Source organism: Hemicordylus capensis, chromosome 6 (genome assembly GCF_027244095.1).
Source record: "Hemicordylus capensis ecotype Gifberg chromosome 6, rHemCap1.1.pri, whole genome shotgun sequence".
In the NCBI taxonomy this organism is placed as follows: domain Eukaryota; kingdom Metazoa; phylum Chordata; class Lepidosauria; order Squamata; family Cordylidae; genus Hemicordylus; species Hemicordylus capensis.
The window spans coordinates 19,595,749-19,616,982 of NC_069662.1; the positions used below are offsets into that span (position 1 = coordinate 19,595,749).

At 45.1% G+C, this 21,234-nt stretch overlaps 1 protein-coding gene and 1 long non-coding RNA gene across 3 annotated transcripts; one reads left to right on the forward strand and one right to left on the reverse strand.

Annotated features, from left to right (window-relative positions):
* Window positions 1-1,239: 1,239 nt before the first annotated feature.
* On the reverse strand, window positions 1,240-18,267 carry EMP3 (epithelial membrane protein 3). Of its 2 annotated transcripts, none has more exons than XM_053265451.1 (5): window positions 18,042-18,267; window positions 13,863-13,955; window positions 8,375-8,477; window positions 8,104-8,244; window positions 1,240-3,799 (listed from the first exon to the last, which is right to left on the reverse strand). In XM_053265451.1, the coding sequence occupies exons 2-5, from the start codon at window positions 13,938-13,940 to the stop codon at window positions 3,630-3,632; spliced, it is 492 nt and encodes a 163-aa protein (XP_053121426.1). In that variant the 5' UTR covers window positions 13,941-13,955; window positions 18,042-18,267; the 3' UTR covers window positions 1,240-3,629. The 2 variants fall into 2 exon arrangements, with proteins under 2 accessions (XP_053121426.1, XP_053121425.1); XM_053265450.1 differs by having other exon boundaries at window positions 17,988-18,258.
* Window positions 3,949-16,161, forward strand: LOC128331706 (uncharacterized). Its single transcript, XR_008310406.1, has 3 exons — window positions 3,949-4,054; window positions 13,258-13,479; window positions 14,538-16,161. It is a non-coding gene; the product is annotated as an uncharacterized LOC128331706 (long non-coding RNA).
* Window positions 18,268-21,234: the final 2,967 nt, after the last annotated feature.

The following is a 21,234-nucleotide window of genomic DNA, read 5'->3' on the forward strand; positions in this document are numbered from 1 at the left end:
TCCTACCCTCTTTCCTCTCCTTCAACCAGTTACCAATCCACACATGAACCTGTCCCCTTATCCCATGAGTGCAATGTTTTGTCAAGTCTTTGATGAGGAACTGTCGAAAGCTTTCTGAACGTCCAGGTATACTATGTCAACTGGATCGCCTTTATCCACACACCTGTTGACACTCTCAATGAACTCCAAAAGGTTAGTGAGGCCAGATTTCCCTTTGCACAAGCCATGCTCGTTCTCCTTCAGGAGGGAGAACCAGCTGTTGCTGTGCCAGGTAGTGGTGGGAGGAAGACATTGGACAATTTAATCTCAGCCTCCCAGAAAGTGGGAGATCAAAGGGGAAAACGATAAGAAGTCCATACCTAGAGACCGAAGCGCTGTGAAAAACTACTATATCCCTCCCACTTTTAAAATGCTGGGAAGTATGACCACATGCCTCACACTTTCAAAGTTGTGCATGCACACAAATCACCATCCTGGCTTGCTTCCACCTCAAAATGCTATGAGAAATGGGAGATGGTAAAATCCAGAACAGATTACAAGCCCGCCCCTGAAAGCCTGTGCTTTTTCAAACCATAAATGCCTTGAGGACTAGATGCAGTCCTTTAAATAGGCTGAGATTAATCTGGTCATTCCAAATTAATATGGCTCCATGCAGCATATTGGACACGGCCTGTCTCCCCAGTAGCCCTCTTCCAACTGTGCTCTATCACCTTTACAATTACTTATACCCTTGCAAAAGACAATAATGAGGCCTCCTCAGTGGCAGCTAGATAGTTAAACAGAATTGCCAATGAGATTGAATACTTGTTAATTCACATGCCCCTCTACATATCAGCAGATGGTAAATTAGTGCCCTTAATGAGCATTAAGTGGCACCTTATCTAAACAGAAGTACATAGCTAGCAGTGGGAGGAAGTTACAACTAATTTACCCAGACTGAATGCAGGGGATTGAAACAGAGGACCTGATTAACAACTGGTTAGAACTGGCTGATGAGTTGCTAAAAAGGTTTATACTCAGAGAAACACTTTTTTAAAAAATTCAGGGTGCTGTATGCTTGCTTCTGCACCCATAGCCACTTACCTCCACATTTGTACATAAGATTATAAAAAGATGCCCATGTGGTCAGTGTCATCTTCTTCAAAGGAAACTTGTCCTGAAAAGACAGCCTCGAACGTGATTGTTCAGGGAATGGTAAGCACAAGACACTACAATCCCAAGTATGAAAAAAGACACGACTCTGATGAATTAGTTTATTATTTTTCATCCTTCAAATGCATATAAAATACAACTGGCTAGGTCAGAAGGTGAAAGGGGATGTTGCGGGGAGTATATAATACTGTTACAGAAATCTGGAAGAAACCTGTTTTTTGAGACTTGCAAGCAAACTGCCCTGAAGGCTATTGGGGAAGCACAATCTTTCCATGTAAGTTGCACTTCTACACTGGTTAATTATAAGGAGGAAGGCTGGTGGGATGCACCCCCCTGCCTGAGCTTTAGAAGCAGGCAGATTAGATTAGTATTTACTTTCAACTTCCCACCCTATGCTGTCTTTTTGGAAATCCAGAGTCTCTCTCCACTAACTCATCACAGTGCAATTCTATGCATGCTTATTCAGAACTAAGTCCCACTGTGTTCAGTGGAGCTTTCTTTCAGGTAAATGTGCATAGGATCGCAGCCTAAATTTACTTGGAGCAGGGAAGCTATTGCTCTTAAATGGTTGGTTGCTGGCTGTCCAGCAGGAAGTAGGTTAGTGATGGTGGCCACACATCCAAGTTATTTGATTTAAAGCAGTGGTCTGCACTGTTTTTCAAGTGGGGACCACTCCCCCCCGCAAAAGGCCTGGAACTATTTCCCACCACACTGACCTCTGTGCATTGGCGCACTTTTTCTAGCACCATGGGGTGGAGGCGCTTTAAAGGTAATGGAGTCTCCTCAAGCCCCAGCACCATCTTGAAAGACACATACAGGTTACACTGGGAAGTGTAGTCCCAGCACTTTCCCCATAGAGCTCTATGGAGAGAGTGTTAAGAAGGACTACACTTCCCAGCGCTCCAGAAGCACCTTCCAAGATGGTGCTGGGACTTGAGAGAGCTGTTTCCCTTAAAGGAACCCCACTGGTGTAAAATACAGCACAGTGCAGTGGGAATAGTGGCCTTGGTGTGGAGCCAGGGTGAGTGCGTAGACTCAAGAGTAATCAGCTTTGGCTGAAGTTTTTACACACGGGCTTAATTAACAATTAGTCAGGGAGCTGCACTTACAGTTGATGAGAGCTGCCGCTGGCTCTTGGGCCTTGCAATGAAGAACACTGATTTAAAACAACTGACAGCATATTTACAGACTAAACATTTCAGGGCCATTTCACACACTACCCAGAAGTAAACCTAGGTCTGTCCTGTATGACATATGTGCTGTATTTGTAAACATGAGTTTGTCACATTCACACTTAACATTTTTAGGTTGCCACTTGAGACATCTTAGGTGAACACTTAGGCTTCTCCTCCCCCTCACCCCAAAACAGCTTGTAATGTCACATTTTTAATGTGGAGATGAAACTCAACTTTTGTGGGTAATGGCAGTGACAAAATGCATCACACCCTTGGGTTTATTCTACAGTACAATGCCCTGGCTGTTAGCAGAGCCTTCTGAAGATTCAGAGACTGAAATTGTATGAAGCTACCCAGGAGTAAGCCCCACTGAACATAGTGGGACTTACATCTGCGAAAACATGATCAGAGTGTGCTATGAGAAACGTGGGCCAGGCTCTTAGCCAATAATAGATTGCTGTTTATCTTAAGCTTACAGATAGGTTTTTAGAGTAAACCAAATAATTTTGAACTTGCTAATATTCTCATTTCTGCCTACTTTCTTTAAAATCTAAAAAGTTTCACGGTTTTAAATTGAAATGTATAAAGATTTTCCCCACTTGATATTTTAAAGCTTCCAATCTGCAATGCAGAAAAGTAACAATGTTCAGATAGGCAAACATGTTACAGTATATAAATGTTTAAAAAATAAATATTCCTTGCTCAATCCTCCATTTTGAAATGAGGATTTTCTAAAAGAGTGTTGGAAATGTTTGCAGCTTTGAGTTTTGTTTTTCAGTTTACCAAATAAATTTCCAAAATGGTTCTATCAATTTGATTCTTTAAAAAACAAACAAACAGTTAAGAAAAAAGTGGAAACCTTAAAAGAAAAAAATTGTTATCGGAGGGAAAACATTGTTGGCCATACAGCAATTTTTTTTTAAATGCTGGAAATATTTTTTTTTTTTTAAAGGGAGGGGGACGGGGACCATAACTCCCTGAATGAGCATATACCATGTTATCATGACACATCATTCTGCCAGCAAAAACCACACATGCTTAGAGCATAACATCTTCGAGACCAAAGAAATGCTCAGAGCAAGATTATACACCTTTAATTTGCCGTATCATGAGAAGTACATGATAACATGCAAACAAGAGGTGATGCATCTGCAGTGCGATAGCCCCATGGATCCAGCCACGCATTGCGTATGATTTTGTATCATGACTGCCTTAAAAAACAGCAAAGAGTTAATACAGAGCTAAATTCAGAGGAAAAGAGGCCCCCTTCCAAGGCAAAGGGAGAGATCCCCTGGTTGACAGTCACTCCTTTTTTCGAAGGTGGATGTAAATGATCCCGCTGACAAGAGCCAAGGGAAAAGAGAGCCACGCCAACACAAAACAGTAGCCAAAGGAGCCACCTTTCGGTCGCCCATACTGGAAATCTTCCACATGGGTGGTGTAGATAATGGCAGCTGTGAACACGGAGATAGCTGGGAAGAGATCCAGACAGGAAGTTAGCATTGGGTCCCTGGCTCCATCTTGCCCCCTGAAGCGGCTCTGGCCTGCAACTTGAGGGGGGGGGGCATCCCATGACCCTTTGCAACATTACAAAGGATTCTGAGTCACAACTCAAAGGTCACCCACACACTGGCACCACCCACACCGGCACCATCTACACAGATCAACAACATATATTCCACCATCTCCTACACCATAAAGATAGGATGATCTCTAACATCTCCCAGGTATAGATTTACTCAGTAGAACAACTCAAAAAGCAGGACTATACTAGTTAAATTGGTGTTGTTGGGGCAAAGGGTATATTTGTATGGCTGTTCCTGATAGCTATGTTTGAATCCTTTAGTGACTCTATGGTTAGATTTCACTCCACTGAAGTATGTTGAATCTGCTAAGCTGTTGTTTCTGCTATCTTTACTTAGGTTGTTGCTCAATGAAAAGACTTTGTTAACAGCTCTGGGTCTGCCTGAAATTATTTTGTGTAAATACTACAAGATCCAGGCCATTTAGGGCTAGATCTTTACAGCTCCTGCATTCCTAGGGGTGGTCCTTTCATGAGGCGTGGTGAGGCAGTTGCCTTAGGCAACAGATCAATGGAAACAACAAGGCGGCAAGAAGCACATGGAGAGGTCAAGCAGATTGCTCGTAACCTTCCCAGCTCTCTGTACCACTTCCAAAACTTGTAAGGGTTTGTTTTGAAAAAGAGCTCCTCCCCACAGGGTTATATAGGAACGTAGGAAGCTGCCTTATACCGAATTGGACCCTGGGTCCATCTAGCTCAGAACTGTCTACACCAGGGATTCTCAAACTTGGGTCCTCAGGTGTTATTGGACTTCAACTCCCATAATCCCCAGCCTCAGTGGCCTTTGGTTGGGGATTATGGGAGTTGAAGTCCAATAACACCTGAGGATCCAAGTTTGAGAATCACTGGACACAGACTGGCAGCGACTTCTCCAAGGTTGTAGGCAGGAGTCTCTCTCAGCCCCATCTTGGGGAGGCCAGGGAGGGAACTAGGAACCTTCTGCATCCGCACGCAGATGCTCTTCCCAGAGCGGCCCCATCCCGAGGGGAATCTCTCGCAGGTAGTCTCACATTCAAATGCAAACCAGGGCTGACCCTGCCCTGGTAATTAGGCAGATGTGCCTGAAGAACACCAACTGCCCCCCAGAGGAGAGGCTGCTGAGGGCCCCTCACCCACCCACCGGTCTTCCTGTTGCTACTAATGCCCCTCTGCTGCTGCTGCTTCCCACCGGCGGCAGGGGGAGGAGGGGTGGTCTGGTGAGTGGGGGTTTGGCAGGGCAGCAGCGGTGACAGTGCCCCCCCCAATCTGTCAAGAAAAAATTGGTGGCAGAGTGCCAATCGAGGGGGAGGGGGCCCGAACACAGGCCACTTCAAACTTCTTACACCAGTGCTCATACGACTACTACCACCACCTCACAAGGCCAGCTCCTACCCCCTCCTCACCACCATGCCACTGTATTGGATACCAAACTCAAACTCAGCTGCCAGGGTTTTGTGTGATTATATTTTATACACCAGCTTCCTTGTCTACTAATTTGTTTCCAGATTCGGTTCAAGGGACTGGTTTTGGCCTCTAAAATCCCAAACCACTTGAGACTAGGGTATCTCATGAAACACCTCCTTCCAGACACCCTTGCCTATGACCTTTGCTCCTGTGTGGAGATTTTTCTCAGAGGTGTGGTGAGTGTACTCAAGGAATAGGGGCATCTTGGCTGTGGGACCAAACTTTTGGAATGGCTTACCAAGAGAGGTACGCTTGGTTTTCTCACTGCCCACCTTCAAAAGGGCAATGCAGGCTATATCTATATATAATTTTACATTTTATATCCCACTCTTCCCCCAAGGAGCCCAGAAAAGTGTACTACATACTTGAGTTTCTCCTCACAACAACCCTGTGAAGTAGGTTAGGCTGAGAGAGAAGTGACATCCTAGTCTGGTCCTAGTCCAGCACTCTAACTACTACACCACGCTGGCTAACCTATTTTTAGGTGAGCTCTTTAGATCTTTTAAAATGGCTTTGCTAAAATATTGATGGCTTGGGTCCTGGATACCTGAATGGGTCTCTCTCTCACACACACACTCACACCCGACAAGATTATCAGAGGGGGCTCTGCTCCATTTGCTAACCTTGAGAGAGGACTGATTTCTATGCACGTGAGACAGAGCCTTCTTGGTTATTGCCCCCAGGCTTTGGAATGCTCTCCCAGTGGATATCCACTCCTTGGCTTCTCTTGCTGTCTTTAAGAAGCAAGTAACACTTCCTCATTTATCCAGGCTGTTGACCTGGTTTCTCTGTTTTTTGCTACTATGTATTGTTGATTGTTTTGATTTTTATGGATTTTATTGTTGGATTTTTAATTCTGTGAGCTGCCTTGCAATAAAATTTATGAAAGGTGTTATGGTCATTTAACTATAGATAGATTTATTTCTCTTTAATCTCTTGTGTTTTTAGGACGCTGATTTTTATTAAGATTGTCATGTTTTTTGAACTGTAATTCAGAAAAGCGGGGTCTAAAACAAACTATTCATGCTTTGCAAACGTCCTGTTTAGATGACTGCAATACACTCTACATGTGGCTGCTTTCGAAAATGGCTCGGAAACTTCAACTAGTGCAAAATACTGCCATAGCTGTTGACGGGCTTAAGATGCACAATCCTACAGCACCTATCAAAGACATATATATCACCTATTTTGTAATAGCTGCACAGGATTCTAGTTAATTTTCAGGTCCATTCCAAGCAGCAGGTTCTGGTCTTTATAGCCCTAAATGTCCTGGATCTTGACTTGAGGAAATTTCCCTTCCCATATGAAGCGCCACACCAAATAAGATTTGCAAGCAAGTAAGGCCTTGCTTTGGATTCCATGCTATATGGAGGCCATTCAAGTTGGCCTTCATGAGAAGCAGGGCCTTTTCAGTTGCAGCCCCCACCCAATGGAATGCTCTCCTGCAGAAGGTATATATGGCCTCCCCTGCAACCTTTTCATAGGCAGGTCAAGACTCCCCACCCCACTCCGCACACACACCCTTTAAGGGCTTTTACTGTTCATCCACCTACTTTGCTGCAGCTGTTTATACATTTCTTATTGTGATTTTCTGAGCCGGGTCTCACGATCAGTGAGACCCGGTTTGGGAAGCTGAGCAGGGAGAGTGGGCTAATCCCGCTCTCCCCGCACACGAGCAGAGCAGGAGCCCTGGGCGGCCGGATCGTCCACCCACATGATTGCCGGCTCCGTGATGGAGCCGGCGGGGGCTGGGGAGTTCAGGGGCCGTGTGGACCCTGGAAGCTCCAGTATGCCCTGTGCGAGTGCGCAGGGCATACTGGCGAGACCCCCAAGCCGGGAAGCTGCTTTTCAACCTCCTGCCGGGGGTCTACTCATGAGTAACCCTACCATGGAGTTGCGCCGCGGCTACTCACGATAAAAAAAAAACTGGGTTTGCAGAACGCTCGCTCCGCAAACCTGGTTTAAGGAGCGGACTACTTGAGAGGGTTACCCGCTCAAGAACCACAGGGCTTGCAGCCGAGCCTGGTGGTTCTCATGATTGTAGAAAATCGGGCTAGCGGAGGCTAGCCCGATTTTCTACAATTGAGTGAATAGCTCCTCTGTTTAATTTGGTTGACTATATTTTAACCTTTATACTATATACTGCTTTGACTCTATTTTTGAAAAACAGCATAGACATTAAATAATGATAATAATAATAATTAATAAGCAGTCCCCCAACCTTCTCCCTCCACGTTCCAATACACTCCCTCTCCACCTGTGAGCTGTTAGATTTAGCCTGAGGTAAATTAAACCCCTCCTAACTGGGCAAGAAGCCACCTAATAGTGCAGCGGGAAATAACTTCCCAGACACCTATATCGGGCAACAGATGCTGAAAGGTATCATCTCACATTGTGCAGGAGGAGGCAATGGTCAACCCCTCCTGTATTCTACAAAGACAACCACAGGCCTCTGTGGTCGCCAGGAGTCGACACCAACTCAACGGCACACTTTGCCTTTAACTGGGCAAGGAGGCACTTTTTAAAAGTGGTGGGGCTCTTCAACTATATTTAGCAAGGGGAGAACAGCTATCCCTGTTCAGTCCCAGCATAGCATCTCTGCAGTGGCTGTTACTGGTGTCTTTTAATCTGTGAGGGATAGAGAACCTCCTCCTCCTCCTCCTCGGTGTAAACTTCTTTGAGAACTGTTTGTTGTTGAAAAGCAGGATATAAATAACAAGCTGGACCCTAATCCCCACAAGAAGTCCTTACCAGTGAGTATCTGGAAGATTCCGGTGGCGTAAAACAGGCTTCCCCGCTTCATGGTGTAGAGTTGGCACATGAAGATGATGAAGGCAAAACTGGAGAAGAGAAGACTTAAAACCATGAAGGCCTGGACGGCATGGAGCCACTCTGTGCGGGGAGGAAGGAAAAAAGGAGAGTCAGGAGATAGTGTGGATGCAGCTTCTTCTGGCGGGTGGGATTTAGCTGTCAATAGAGGGATCCTTTCCACAAATTATGCAGCCATGTCTTGGGTACTCACCACTTTCTGAAACTGAGCTGCATGTCCAGGCCTGACTCTCATTGTGGTATATGCAGTCATACCAGATGTTAACAGTTTCCTTATCCGGCAGAACCCACCACGACTGAAAGAGAGGTAAAGAGATTCTAAAGCAGGGATTACAGACAGAGTTCTCTGGCTGGTTCAGCTGAGCAGAGTCAAGTAAGAACTGTATTTCAGTATCAAAGCAGATTTTACTAAAGTTTATTATTCTCCGCACCCCCACCCGCTTCTTGGACCACATATGGCAAACATAGGTATATATCAGCTAGTAACTTACTTAGAAGACTGGTCTAGTGGCTTAAAATGGTGGGGAGTTCCTGTCTGAGTGCTAGGACTGCTAACCATGGTGCCCACTGCTAACCATGGTGCCCACAGTGGACACCATGGCCTGCTAATGTTGCTTTCTTCAGGGTCTTTCTACACTTAACCCTGCTAACTGGGCAAAGAGGAACTTTTTAAACGTGGTGATTCTCAGTGAGGCGAGTCTCACGATCCATGAGACTCGCCAAAATGAGGTCAGCGGGGAGAGCGGACTTAGCCCACTCTCCCCGCAGACGATCGCCCATGGAGCCCTAGGCAGACGACTGCTGGCTCCGTCATGGAGCCAGCGGGGGCGGTGGGGATAGGTGAGTCCGCAGGGCATCCTGGAGGGACCCCCGGGGCGGGGAGGCTTGTTTCAGCCTCTGGGTGGGGGTCTCCTTGTGTGTTGCCACGGCAACGCATGAACACAAAGACGAGGTTAACGGAGCGCTTGCTCCGTTCGCCTCAGCTAAGGGGAGGGGTACTTTAGGAGGTTTGCTGCCAGGAGCCGCACCGCTCCCATTGCAGCACACCACAGGCAAAAAGTGGGCTAGGCTCCCTTAGCCCACTTTTTGCCGATCGTGAGAATCTCCTCTTTATTTAGCAGGGGGAGAGTAACTGGCCCTCTCCAACCCCAGCACAGTACTTCCAGTGACTGTTGCTGGTGTCTGTCTTATGTTTCTTTTTAGATTGTGAGCCCTTTGGGGACAGAGATTCATCTTATCTTATTTATTTATTATTTCTCTGTGTAAACCGCTTTGGAAACTTTTGTTGAAAAGCAGTATATAAATTGTTGTTGTTGTTAAAATGGCCGCAAATCTGGGTCTGTGACCAAACACTTGGCAGGGAACTACAGCTAATTCTGCCTCCCCGCTGTGTGAGACAAATGTCATCAAAATGCGTTTGTCTCATTCACACAGTGCATTTTCAGGTGTGTACCTATTCATATTTATTTATTTAGTACATTTATATACCGCCCCATACAAAAAGGTTCCTGGGTGGTTCACAATATAAAATCAATTACAAAAATTTAAAATACAATAAAAACTCTAAAACTGGAGCTTTAAAACTATTAATTAAAAAGCCTGACTAAACAGGTATGTTTTTATGTCCTTCTTAAAAACATCCAGAGAAGGGGAAACTCTTTAGCATTTATATAGAGCTGTTTGGAACATTCATAGTACTGCACATGCTTTATTCATTTATTTCCCGCCCTTCTACTGCACATGCTTTGTTCTTTTCATTTCCTCCAGCACACTGCTCAAGAGTCTCTCTTGTTATAATCCTACAACAATCCTGTAAGATAAGTACAGCCCATATTGTAAGGAGGGCGGAACATGCAAGGCTGAGAGAGAGTGGCTTGCTTAGAGCCACCTGGAGCATTTCCAGATGGGGCTTTTAGCTTGCTTCTCCTCGGGTTTTTCATTGCACATTAAAGCATAGCCTGATCTATGTTTGGGATTAAACTCTTTTAATGTTGTTTTTTGGGGGGGGGCAAATTCAAACTCACAGTAAAGCTTCCCAGTAAACCCATGGTGAATCCTGCTGTCTGCAAATGCTCCTGTTGAGTTTAATCACAGAAGTGAGACTCAAACCAGGGTTTCTTGATTCATAGAAGCCACTCTTAGCCACTATAGCCCTATTCACACAGTATTTTCAATACTCATACAATCTGTGTACTTTGTACACAGGTACAGTTGTTCACATATTTCTTGTATGTTTGAATGCAGGGACAAAAGTACACTTTCTACCATGCATTTGGGAGACCTGTACCAGATTTACTTTTAAAATGAGCACAGGGATAGTCATTTACACCAAACATGTACAGGTATCTGAATACAGGCACAACATAAGCCAGACATTATGGTGTACAGATGTACAGACGCTCATACATGAATGACTGTACCTGAGTTCATTTTAAAAGCAAAACTGAATACAGGCTCCTAAAATGCATGATATTTATTTATTTATTTACATTTATATCCCGCTCTTCCTCCAAGGAGCCCAGAGTGGTGTACTATACACTTGAGTTTCTCTTTCACAACAACCCTGTGAAGCAGGTTAGGCTGAGAGAGAAGTGACTGGCCCAGAGTCACTCAGCTAGTATTATGGCTGAATGGGGATTTGAACTCGGGTCTCCCCGGTCCTCTAACCACTACACCACGCTGATACAGATAGGAAGTGTACTCCTGTGTGAATAACTGTCCCTGTGTACAAATCAGTATGCTTGATGTGTGAGTATTGAACATAATGTATGGGCAGGACTATAATGTCTACATATGACTTTAGTTACAGTAGCACCATTCATATGGGTTTTATGTTGTCTGCTGAACCTTGACTTCTGTCAGGCTCTCTGTCCAAGTCCAGCCAATCTGAGGCAGTGAACCTGGAAGCCTCCCCACCTTCACAGCAGCAATTTCTCCCGCTTGATCAGGCCCACCAATCTTTCACTTCGCCTTGGCACTTTCCGTCCTGAGGCACAAGGTCAGTTCTTGCCACCAATCCAAACCCTGACCTTTCTCCTTCTCCCGCCACCCGTGTACACCAGCCCTGCTGACCCTTCTCCTTAGCAAATGAAGGCGATGAAGAGCCTGAGCAGTGCTGTCAAGCTGGTGAGGCAGCCGCCGAGTTGGAGGTGTGGGCACTCCTGCCATCTCCACTCTGGAGACGCCTGAAGCGACTGTCTCATTGGGGCTCATGGAAGCGCTAGCCCTGCCTACTGCATTCAGGCTCCACAAACGTGGAGAGAAGAGAGCTGGTCTTGTGGTAGCAAGCATGACTTGTCCCCTTAGCTAAGCAGGGTCTGCCCTGGTTGCATATGAATGAGAGACTTGATGTGAGAGCACTGCATGGAAGAGCATCTAGATTCCAAGTTCCTCCCTGGCATCTCCAAGATAGGGCTGAGAGAGACTCCAGTCTGCAACCTTGGAGAAGCCGCTGCCAGTCTGTGTAGAGTAGACAATACTGTGCAAGATGGACCTATGGTCTGACTCAGTATATGGCAGCTTCCTATGTCCCTATGTGTTGGTTTATTAACAGGGTTCTACAAAGCTCCCAGCAGGCTCTTAAACATACGGTTCCTCCTAAGCCAAGGGCAGGGTGGGGGAACCTGGAGACTGGGTTGTATTTGTGAGGACCGAGCACAGTTAATTAGCTGTGCCTGAATATCACGCAGGTGGCTAGTAGTATTGCCCTTGTTTACTGAATATTGCTATCCCCATATTGTAGGTGGGGTGGGCTGTTGAGACTGTCTGAGGGAGAGCAGCTTGCTTAAAGTCACCTGGTGAGTTTAACCACAGAGGTGAGGAGCTGTTCTGATTTTCTGCTCAGTCTCTTAGCTACTATGCTGCACCTACAAAAATATAATTTATGAACTGGCCCTCAGGGTATAACTACATATTATGCTTACATGTTTCCTAGTTAACATTAATGTAGAGGAGCAGATGAGATATGTGAGTGGGAGCGAGGAGTGTCTTTCTTCCTAGTGTGGGGTTCATGTCCCATCTTGAAGCTGGCGAGGACAGAGAAAAATAGGGGAGGGGGGTTGCAGGGGAGCATCAGCAGGTGGGAGAAGAGCCCCTCAACTCTCCCTTAGAGTTTCCATCAACATGAGCATTATGAATCAGATTTGCAGGGTGGGAAGTTTGTGTTGTGTTGTACCATCCTTTGATACAGAGAATCAAACTACACATTACATTTTAATAAATGTACTTGGCCCAGACAGGTGAGGATAAGGCAAGATTCAGACTGGGACTGTGGCAGGGAAAAGGATTAACACCCCCTCCCTGCATCCTGTGTGCCTGATACAGATTCACCCCACCCGCAGCTGCTATTTAGAGCCAGCGTAGTGGTTAGAGTGTTGGACTAGGACCGGGAAGACCAGAGTTTGAATCCCCATTCAACCATGAAACTCACTGGGTGACTCTGGGCCAGTCATGTATCTCTCAGCCTAACCTACCTCACAGGGTTGTTGTGAGGATAAAAATAAGCATGTACACCACTCTGAGCTCCTCAGAGGAAGAGTGGGATACAAATTTTAAAAAATGAAATGATATAAATGTCAAGCACATCATCAGTGTAATGTATACTTTGGTCCTAAAGTGTGAGGAATTCATATACTTACGGATCTGTTTTTAATTGTTGCTTTCTGTTGCAAAACTAAGTATGATGTAAAGTCTGAAGTATTATATGGATTTTAAAACACTGTAAGATGTCTGTGCAAAGCAGAAGCAAATTTCAGGCATACAGAACAGCCCATAACTTATGTTAATAAGCACGCTGTTCCATTTTCATTTTCAACAAGCTGTCAGCTCTCTAAGAAATACTTGTCAGGGCTTAATGAAGTCAGAGAAGTACACACAGACACCATGCAAAATAAATTGAAAGTCCGCCCCCAGCACAAGCTCAGACACAGCCTCTGGTACAGTTATCAATTTGAAGGAGAGAGAAAATGCTTTCTTAAGTTAGGAGGGAGATAGACAAGAATACACCAAGGCTGGGATTGCTCAATGAGAACTTCCAAAAAATAAAATTATGGCTGAATTTTAACATTTTTCTCACAGGGGCCTGTATGAAGCAGACCAAGGCTTGGAACTAAGACACCCGCTTGCTGCTTAAGAATCAGTTATCTAGGAGGAATGGCCAATTTATTTAAGCTCAGGGACTTCTCTAGGCAGAGACCAAGAACCTGAACTAGCCAAGGTCTTCACTGATGGGCAAGTGAGTGATGAAGTTGGCATTGCCTGGCAGTAAGGTCTTCCTGAAAAGTCTCCTCAGCAAAACAGGTGGGTGGTAGTCCTTGGCCTTTTCAGAAAATGCATAAGACATACAATTTATAATATAATACAATTTATAGGAAACAGACTTCCTGAAACATACAAAAACTTTTACCATAACTTGATTAAAAGTTGATTTATTCAAAGAAAACTGCTCCAGGGGCCTGATCCAGTTCATGGGCCACCAGCTCAGGGACTCCTAATCTTTGTCCTCAACTATTTTTGGACTACAACTCTCATCATCCTCAGCCAAAATGGCTAAGGGATTATAGGAGTTGTAGTCCAATAACATCTGTGAACCCAAAGTTGGGAATCCCAGCATCAACTGACCACTTGTGAACTAGAGACTTACAACCACTGGGCTGTGACCCAGAGCTTTTGGGATTTCTCACCTTGTCCAACGTAGCCACAAAGAGTAAGATCAGAATAAGGACGTGGAGGGCAGTGACTGCAAAGAGGAGGAAACTCATCCTGGCAGCTGGATGCTGGGGAGAGAAGGGGTGGCATCATTAAAACAAACACCTTACAGAGGCATTTTTATTTTCCTTTTCGTTTTTTAGTTATTCTTGGGGCCAGATTACAGCTACTCTCTCCAGATTGCAATTAACTTCTCACAGGGTCTTCAATTCACACTCCAGTCTCCTGTTATCTTCTTCACCCAAGAGTTCTGCTCTACTCTAAGCAACTAATCCCAGAGAACAGAGGAGGCCTTGTCCCTAGCCCTGCCCGTCTAACTGGTAGATCCCACTTCCGCAAGATCCTGAATCACAGCACCTCATTTTTTCAGGCCACAGTTCACGATTCCACTTACAGGCAACCTAGGAGACCTGATCCCTAGACTTCCAACAAGTTTTTAAATTGTTTTGCATTGTAGAGGGGGGGTGTGTGTGTATGTACGCACATGCTGTGATCTGATGTGTTTTATGTGTTCTTATTGGACATTTTAATGCTGTATTTTTAATGTTGTATTGTGAGCCACCCAGATAACAATTTGTTATGGGGCAGCTAACAAATAAGGTTTATTTGTTTATTGTTATTATTTTATTTTTTATTCCACTATTTTCTAGTCACAGCGTCCCTGACAGAGGACTCATGAACCCTGATTCCACAGGACAGATTTAAACTTTCTCTCCCATACTTCATTTTGTTGGTTCCGAATTGTCCCAGGAGGTCCAGCATTGGCCTCAGGGCCATCCTTCCTCAGATCCTACGTATTTTTCCCCACCCACCCCGGAGAGGCCAGGATCTGGGCTCATCCACTCAGCTCACATTCCTGTGGCTTTAGGCTTTGCCTAATAGGATCCAGATGTTGCAGAGTCATGTGAGCACTGGGCACGCCAGGGGTGGAGGTAGAAGCAACTGCCTGGCTGTGTTGCCGCCTCCCTCAGTCCCATCGAAGGGCCCCTCAGACAGCTCGTCAGACGCCAAGAGGGAATCCTGGCAATATAAGCAAGACTGCAGAGTGGCAAAGAAGCAAAAAGGATGTTGCAATCCAGGAATCTTAGGCCCAATTTAAAAAAAGAAAAATCTCCTACAGTTTCCCACTGGACTCTCTTCCCAGCTGATAATTTCATGGCGAGGGGAGGGAAGTTACCAGAGATGAACTCCCCTTCCCCTAACCCCAAATGTGTGGGGTGCATTGTGGACTCAAAGTGGTGAAGGAAATAGATGTTACATATGCTCAGATATCGTCTCTGGATTATTTTGCACATTACAGAGCAGCAAAACCAGGTTTGTCACCAGAGATACACTTGACAGGAATCGCAGCCACTCTTGACTCTCTAATGAGTGTATGATAAACATGCTTGCACACATGATGGTTGCAGTTACAGGTTACGTTTTAAAGTCTGTATACTTTGAAAAAGAAACCTTAGATATATAGATTCGAGAAACGTGACATGTGAAGCAACCCAGTGTTTCAGAGCCAAGCCCTGGGACTGAAAACCGGCTGCTGGGTTGAATCCTGGCTCAGACTTAGTCCTGCCCATTATCTTATTCTGGAAAATCCATCAGTTCTGGCATCTAATCCATCACTGCTCTCTGAAAAACCATCCCCTTTCAGAAGCCTGGCTCCCAGGTCCTCCTGAATCAGTTCACTAAATCCCTGCTCATCTCCCAGGAAATCAAGGATTGAGTTCACTATAGTATAAATATGCAGAGAGAGCAAGTCTTCCCCACACCACCCAGGAGACTCGGTTTGCAACAGGTTCCAGCTGTTCTGACCAACTCACAGCCACTCCTTGTGCAGATGGGATACAGAGAAAGAAAGGCAACCTTTACATTTTCGCTTTCACCGACTCGACGGCACAACTTTACTTTTATGGAGGAGAACCAACAAGATGGGTGTATGGGTCTAGAGCAGGGCTAGACAACTTTGGCCCTCCAGCTGTTGTTGAACTACAACTCCCCTCACCCCCAGCCACAGTTTATTGTGGCTGAGGATGATGGGAGTTGTAGTTCAACAATAGCTGGAAAGCCACGGTTGCCTAGCCCTTCTCTAGAGGATGGCAGAAGATATGCCAACTTTGAAAGACAGGAGGATCGGTATTAGGGTTGCTCTTTCTCTGCTATTTTAGTATTTTATCATCCACCCTGCAGCTGGTTTTCCCTCCATTCTGCTTCCTCTATGATTTACGTTTTGCCCCGCCTCCATTTCCTTCATTAATAAACTGAACAGGAAAACTATAGGCACTAGAACTTATGTTTGTGGGGTTTTTTTTGGATGTGTGGTTGTATGGCTAGATGTATGGTTGTCTTCTGCTTTCTGTCTCACATGAGCAACGTTTGCAAGTGACGCATTCCAGACTAAAAAAAGGCACTCCTCACTTGTGAAACCGCCCCAAGTCACTAACGTTTCTGGACAATGTTACTGGTGGTCACTAGCACACACTTATGCAGAGAATTGGGATGCATGGGTATGTAGCATAAGCTGTGCAAGAGTTTAACTGCTAGACCAAAGTAGAGTTCCTTGCAAGAGCTTAATTTTTCTCCAACATACTTAAAAACAGCATGGTGATAAAGAAACAAGCACAATGTTACAGTGCAAAATTATCAGAGCTTATGAGCAGAGCAGAAAAAGACTGCACAATGCAATCCTAAGCATGTTTACTCCCAATGAAATCCTGCTGAGTTCAATGAGATTTGCTCCCATTGCTCACACTGGCACGCTCACATAGGATGGTAGCAATCCTGTACATGTTTACCAAGAAGTAAACTTTGTTCAGTGAAGCTTATTCCCAGGAAAAGTGCAAAGGACTGAAACTTCACAGCCTGGTTGTATATAGTAACTAGAATTAAGTCCAATGGGGCTTACTCTCTCCAGAGTAAGTATGTGTAGAATTGCAGTAATGGGATTTACTATATGCATTGGATTGCACTGTCTACATTGTAACCAAATGCAATTTTTGTTCCAGAAACAAAGAAACACCCCAAAAACCACACACACATCTTTGGGAATGCAATCTGCATGAATCTAAGTACTGCTAGAATCATTTCCACAGATTAAAAGTCATTCACTGGCCTTCCAGTCTCCAGCTCTTCCTCTGCCACGTGCCAATCTTGCTAATTAGGGGTAGGTGATGGAATAGAACCCGAATGTGCATTTTACCCAATGCCATTGAAACGTTTTCATTCTAGACTTCTATTAACTCACTTAAGCCTCATATATGAAAAACCTTAACATACTGATTCAGATGCTGTACAGCAGAGCAAATTAAGAAAAAGTGAAGGGCTGAAATATACCTGCGGCGGGGGGGGGGCTATGATAAATAGAGAGCAGATGCACACCCCATTCCGTTTCCAGCTTGCACTTTCCCCAAAGCAGCCTCGGTCTGGGGTGGAGCAGCTAAAGAAACCGAGATGCTACGGAGAGCGGACCCCCTGATCTCGCAACAGATCACAGCCACTCTGCTAGGTGGGAAATGAGGGGTTCTCCATTTAAAAAGGGCTTAGAAACGAAGAAGAAAAAGACGACGCACTGGCCTAAACGAGAATGCCAAGCGATAGAACGAGCAACAGTTTCAAGGGAACTGGCAGTGTTAAAGATCTCTCTCCACAGTGGGTGGCATTCAGGGCTCCTCCATTCTCGTTTGGGGGTGGGGGCTGAGCGGGAGGGGAATGCGGGGGGGGGGGTCTAGCGGAGGGAGGGAGAGGCTGGCGATCTGATAGAGGGAGTGGTTTCCTGCTAGGTTTTTTGGCTTTTTTTGTTTTCCACTCCGCAAAAGCCCAAGGCGTCCAATTTGATGCTTCTGTCTTTTTCTACTGTTACAGACTTGGCTTTTTGAACAGCCTTTCAGGGTTCAACGGCCGGGATTTCAGCGCCCTTTCATCCCCCTCAACCCGCTTTTCTCCTCTGAGAGGCCTGGCTGCCAAGCCCTCCCACCTCAGATGAGATCTCACGACACCGCAGCCCTCCAAATCAGGGCTCCCAGCGCGCAACTCTAAAGCGCCAGGTAGCCCTTTCTCCCTTCTCCTCATGAGCCCAGGAGTTCCAGCACCACGCTCCCTCCTCTGAATACCTTGAAATCCCTTGAAGGGCTGATGAGGGCCCCCGGGTGCAGGCAGTCTCCCACCTCGGCTTTTTCTGCTGTTTCCTCCGGGAGTTTCCTCGTCTGTCTGCCTCTCTGTCTTGTTTTACCAATTTAGTTCATCCACATCTCCCCACGTACCACGTTCACCCAGCCCTGCCCTTGGCACCAATCCACGTGGGTGGGACCCGGAGCGCGTGGCTGGCCAGATGCCCCAAAGAACTTAGCTGGAAAGGGGGTGGGCTCATTTGGGAGGGGCCCCGGCTTCTTCGAAAATACGATGCCCCTCCTCCAGTGTGTCGCGTCTCTTCTAGGGTTGCCACTTTCTGTTCTTTTCTTTCTTGAAAAGGGCACCACCACCTGCGCTTTTAGCAGTCTCACGGAAGGCAGAAATTCACTTTGCCCATGGCTTGCATTCATTCTCATCAGTGACTGATGAGCTTCTCTACCTGTTGGATTTCTGTCTGTCATTCTCCCCTATTAAAGGGGAATACTGACAGTCCTAGTCTGTTCCCACACACCACTTCGGTTCCGCGAGGCAATGATCCGGACTTGACGGATGCTCTGGTAACCAGGAGTTCCTTTTAAAATTGTATTTTCTTTTTCACACACAAAAAGGGCAAGCGGCCACCCAGGTGTGGCACTTTAAAAGGCTAACAGATTAATTGTGGCATAAGGTTAAATAGATTAGAGCCCGTTTCACCAGACACATTGATTAAAAACATCTTAGCTGATCGAATCAGGTATAAGTTTAAACTGGCTAATTGAACAGTTTAACAATTAAATTTGCATAAAAGCGTTGTAGGTCTGAAGCAAAAAGCATACTGGATGAGATAGGCGGGACAGGTTCGGGTGGTCCAGGTTCGGGTGGTCCCAATCCTTCCTAGTTTGTTTGATTCTATAGCTTTATTTGACTCTGCTTAATGTATATAGCCTAGACCCGTTCTCTCTCTCTCTGTGATCCCAGCAATTCACACATGCGTGCAAAACCAGGCTGGGCTCGCTCTCTCCCCACACTGAGTGTTCTTTATTCCCTTGGGATAAAGAATTGGGATGCATGGGTATGTAGCATAAGCTGTGCAAGAGCTCTGGTTGCTTCCTTTCCCCTCAGTTGTCTCTTATCTGACAGGGATTGCTCTTCAGCCCTGGTTGCTTCTCCCCACCTTTTCCCTCTTTGCGTTCTTCTTTCTTCTAGCCTTGCCATGTCCCCTGGAATTTAGGGTAGCCCCTGAATTTTAGCTCCTCCACCCGGCTACTAAATCCCACCGGATTTACATGGATTTTCAAATGCGCTGCCCAGATTGCCCAGATTTTACTCTGGATCCAATCACATGGGAAGGCAGAGAAGGAGGGGAAAGTATACAAACCTGTCAAATAAATAAATAAGATGCAAATTAGTTGCCAAACTGGGCCACCCAGATTTGGGAAGCTTTCATTTTATTTATTTATTTATTTATTTATTTATTTATTTATCTACTTTACACCCCGCCCAAACTTACATCTCTGGGCAGCCCTATCCATCTCTTATATAAATTAGCCTGGACTAGGAATTAGAAGTGCTCTGATTCTGATTCCTCTAGCTAGCCTCAATCTGTCCCTTAGCTATTAGGGACTCTGACCCTCTCTCACTCTGCTAAAGCGTCCTTTTTCTGTCTTCTGGGTCCCTTTTTAACCTGATAGATTTCCTTGGCCTCTGACACAGTTTTTCACTTAATCCTTGCCATTGTCCCTTCTTCTCTGACACTGTTTTGCACATAGTCCTTGTTACTTTGCTTCAATAATTAATCATTCAAGAGTTTAGATAAACTCATTTACAGTTATGATTATAACTTGCTTTCTATGTTGGGGTGTTGGCTCAACTCACCCCACTTCTTCCCTGATCCCTTCTCTGATGCAGGTTATTATTGGGCCCCAGCTTAATCCTATTATTTTGCTTCTTTCTTTTTCTGTCTTCAATAGGATTTAATCTTGGTTAGTAATGTAGATACATTTACCTAGTGTGTTAGTTGATTGCTTAGTTAACTGATTAGTTATTCATTACTGAGCCAATTAAATACATATTAGAGAATCCACTCTAGTTACAACATATTCAAGAACTCACCCTAGTGACAATAGTTTACAACATATTCACGAATCCACTCTAGTTATATAACAAAGGTTAGGTTTTAGTGCCTAGGCACTATTATCATCTAGTGTGTTCTATGTATTGTGAGAATACTCATGTGAGTTCCTAAAGGCTATGCCTCTTCATTGTAATCAATAAAATGTATCTTTATTTGGGACATTAAATCTGTGGCTGTCTTTTCTTCTGGGGACTGCTTAACCAAGCCTTGCGATTCAAATTTAGCAGTGCCAGAGTACCCCATGTTACAAGGTTTATCTCTCATCTCTGCCTCATCTTTTAAAACTTGGTTTTAGATTATGTAATATTGTTTCAGATGTTGTTATAAGCTGCCTTGGAAATGTTACAATGGAAACACAGAAAAGAGATAGAGGGAGAGAGGGAGAGGGAGGGAGACCAGGTGTCATAAGCTTTTTGGATGAAGGACAAGATACAATATGTATTTAGACAAGTTTGGACCCATAACAAAATGTTGCAGTATATCCCTGGTGTGCATGTGTAACCTGTGCCTGAAAATGGTGAAAAGCGAACATTAGCAAAAAAGACAGGAGTCCCTGCTGTACCTTGGGTGCTCCATCTGTACATTTTACTTTGCTTTTTGTTGTTGTTGTTGTTAGGTACTGGTGCTCAGTTCCAGCTCCTTTGCATTATGTTGTGATTGTCTTGAGGGAGTATTCTTCAAGCAGAGAAACATCACCCACTCTTTTTATTCAAGTCCTCCTTCCCCTCCGTCTTTGTCAATGAGTTTCATTGGCTCTGCTTACCTGGCTATCTGTTAAGGGCCCTCTGTTCATTGTAATGGAGTTATATTGGGGCAGTTTGGGGATGGGTGGGTGGCCCCCTTAGGTTTCCCCCCTCTCCAGATTTTGTTAAGATGGCATATGTGCAGGTTATCCTGAGTACCTCCCTCTCACCCGCAGGTGCTTCAGTTTTGCGCCCATAAGGATAATGACATTTCCAACTCTTTCAGAAATAGATGTAAGATTCCTTAGATTGCATTCTCAAGAGACCACCACAGATCAGATCAGTTACTCACTCATAATACTGTGACATATTCCTGATCAAAGCAGTTTAAAAATGGTAAAAGGATGCATTTTATCAACTATTTGGGTGCAT

What these genes read in the sequence shown, in the direction of transcription:
- EMP3 (XM_053265451.1), bottom strand. Translation starts at nt 13,940, where the DNA reads ATGAGTTTCCTCCTCTTTGCAGTCACTGCCCTCCACGTCCTTATTCTG. An exon ending in TTGTGGCTACGTTGGACAAG is followed by an intron (nt 8,478 to 13,862) that starts GTGAGAAATCCC and finishes CCTCTCTTTCAG; the next exon opens with TCGTGGTGGGTTCTGCCGGA. An exon ending in AATCTTCCAGATACTCACTG is followed by an intron (nt 3,800 to 8,103) that starts GTAAGGACTTCT and finishes ATCTCTTCCCAG; the next exon opens with CTATCTCCGTGTTCACAGCT.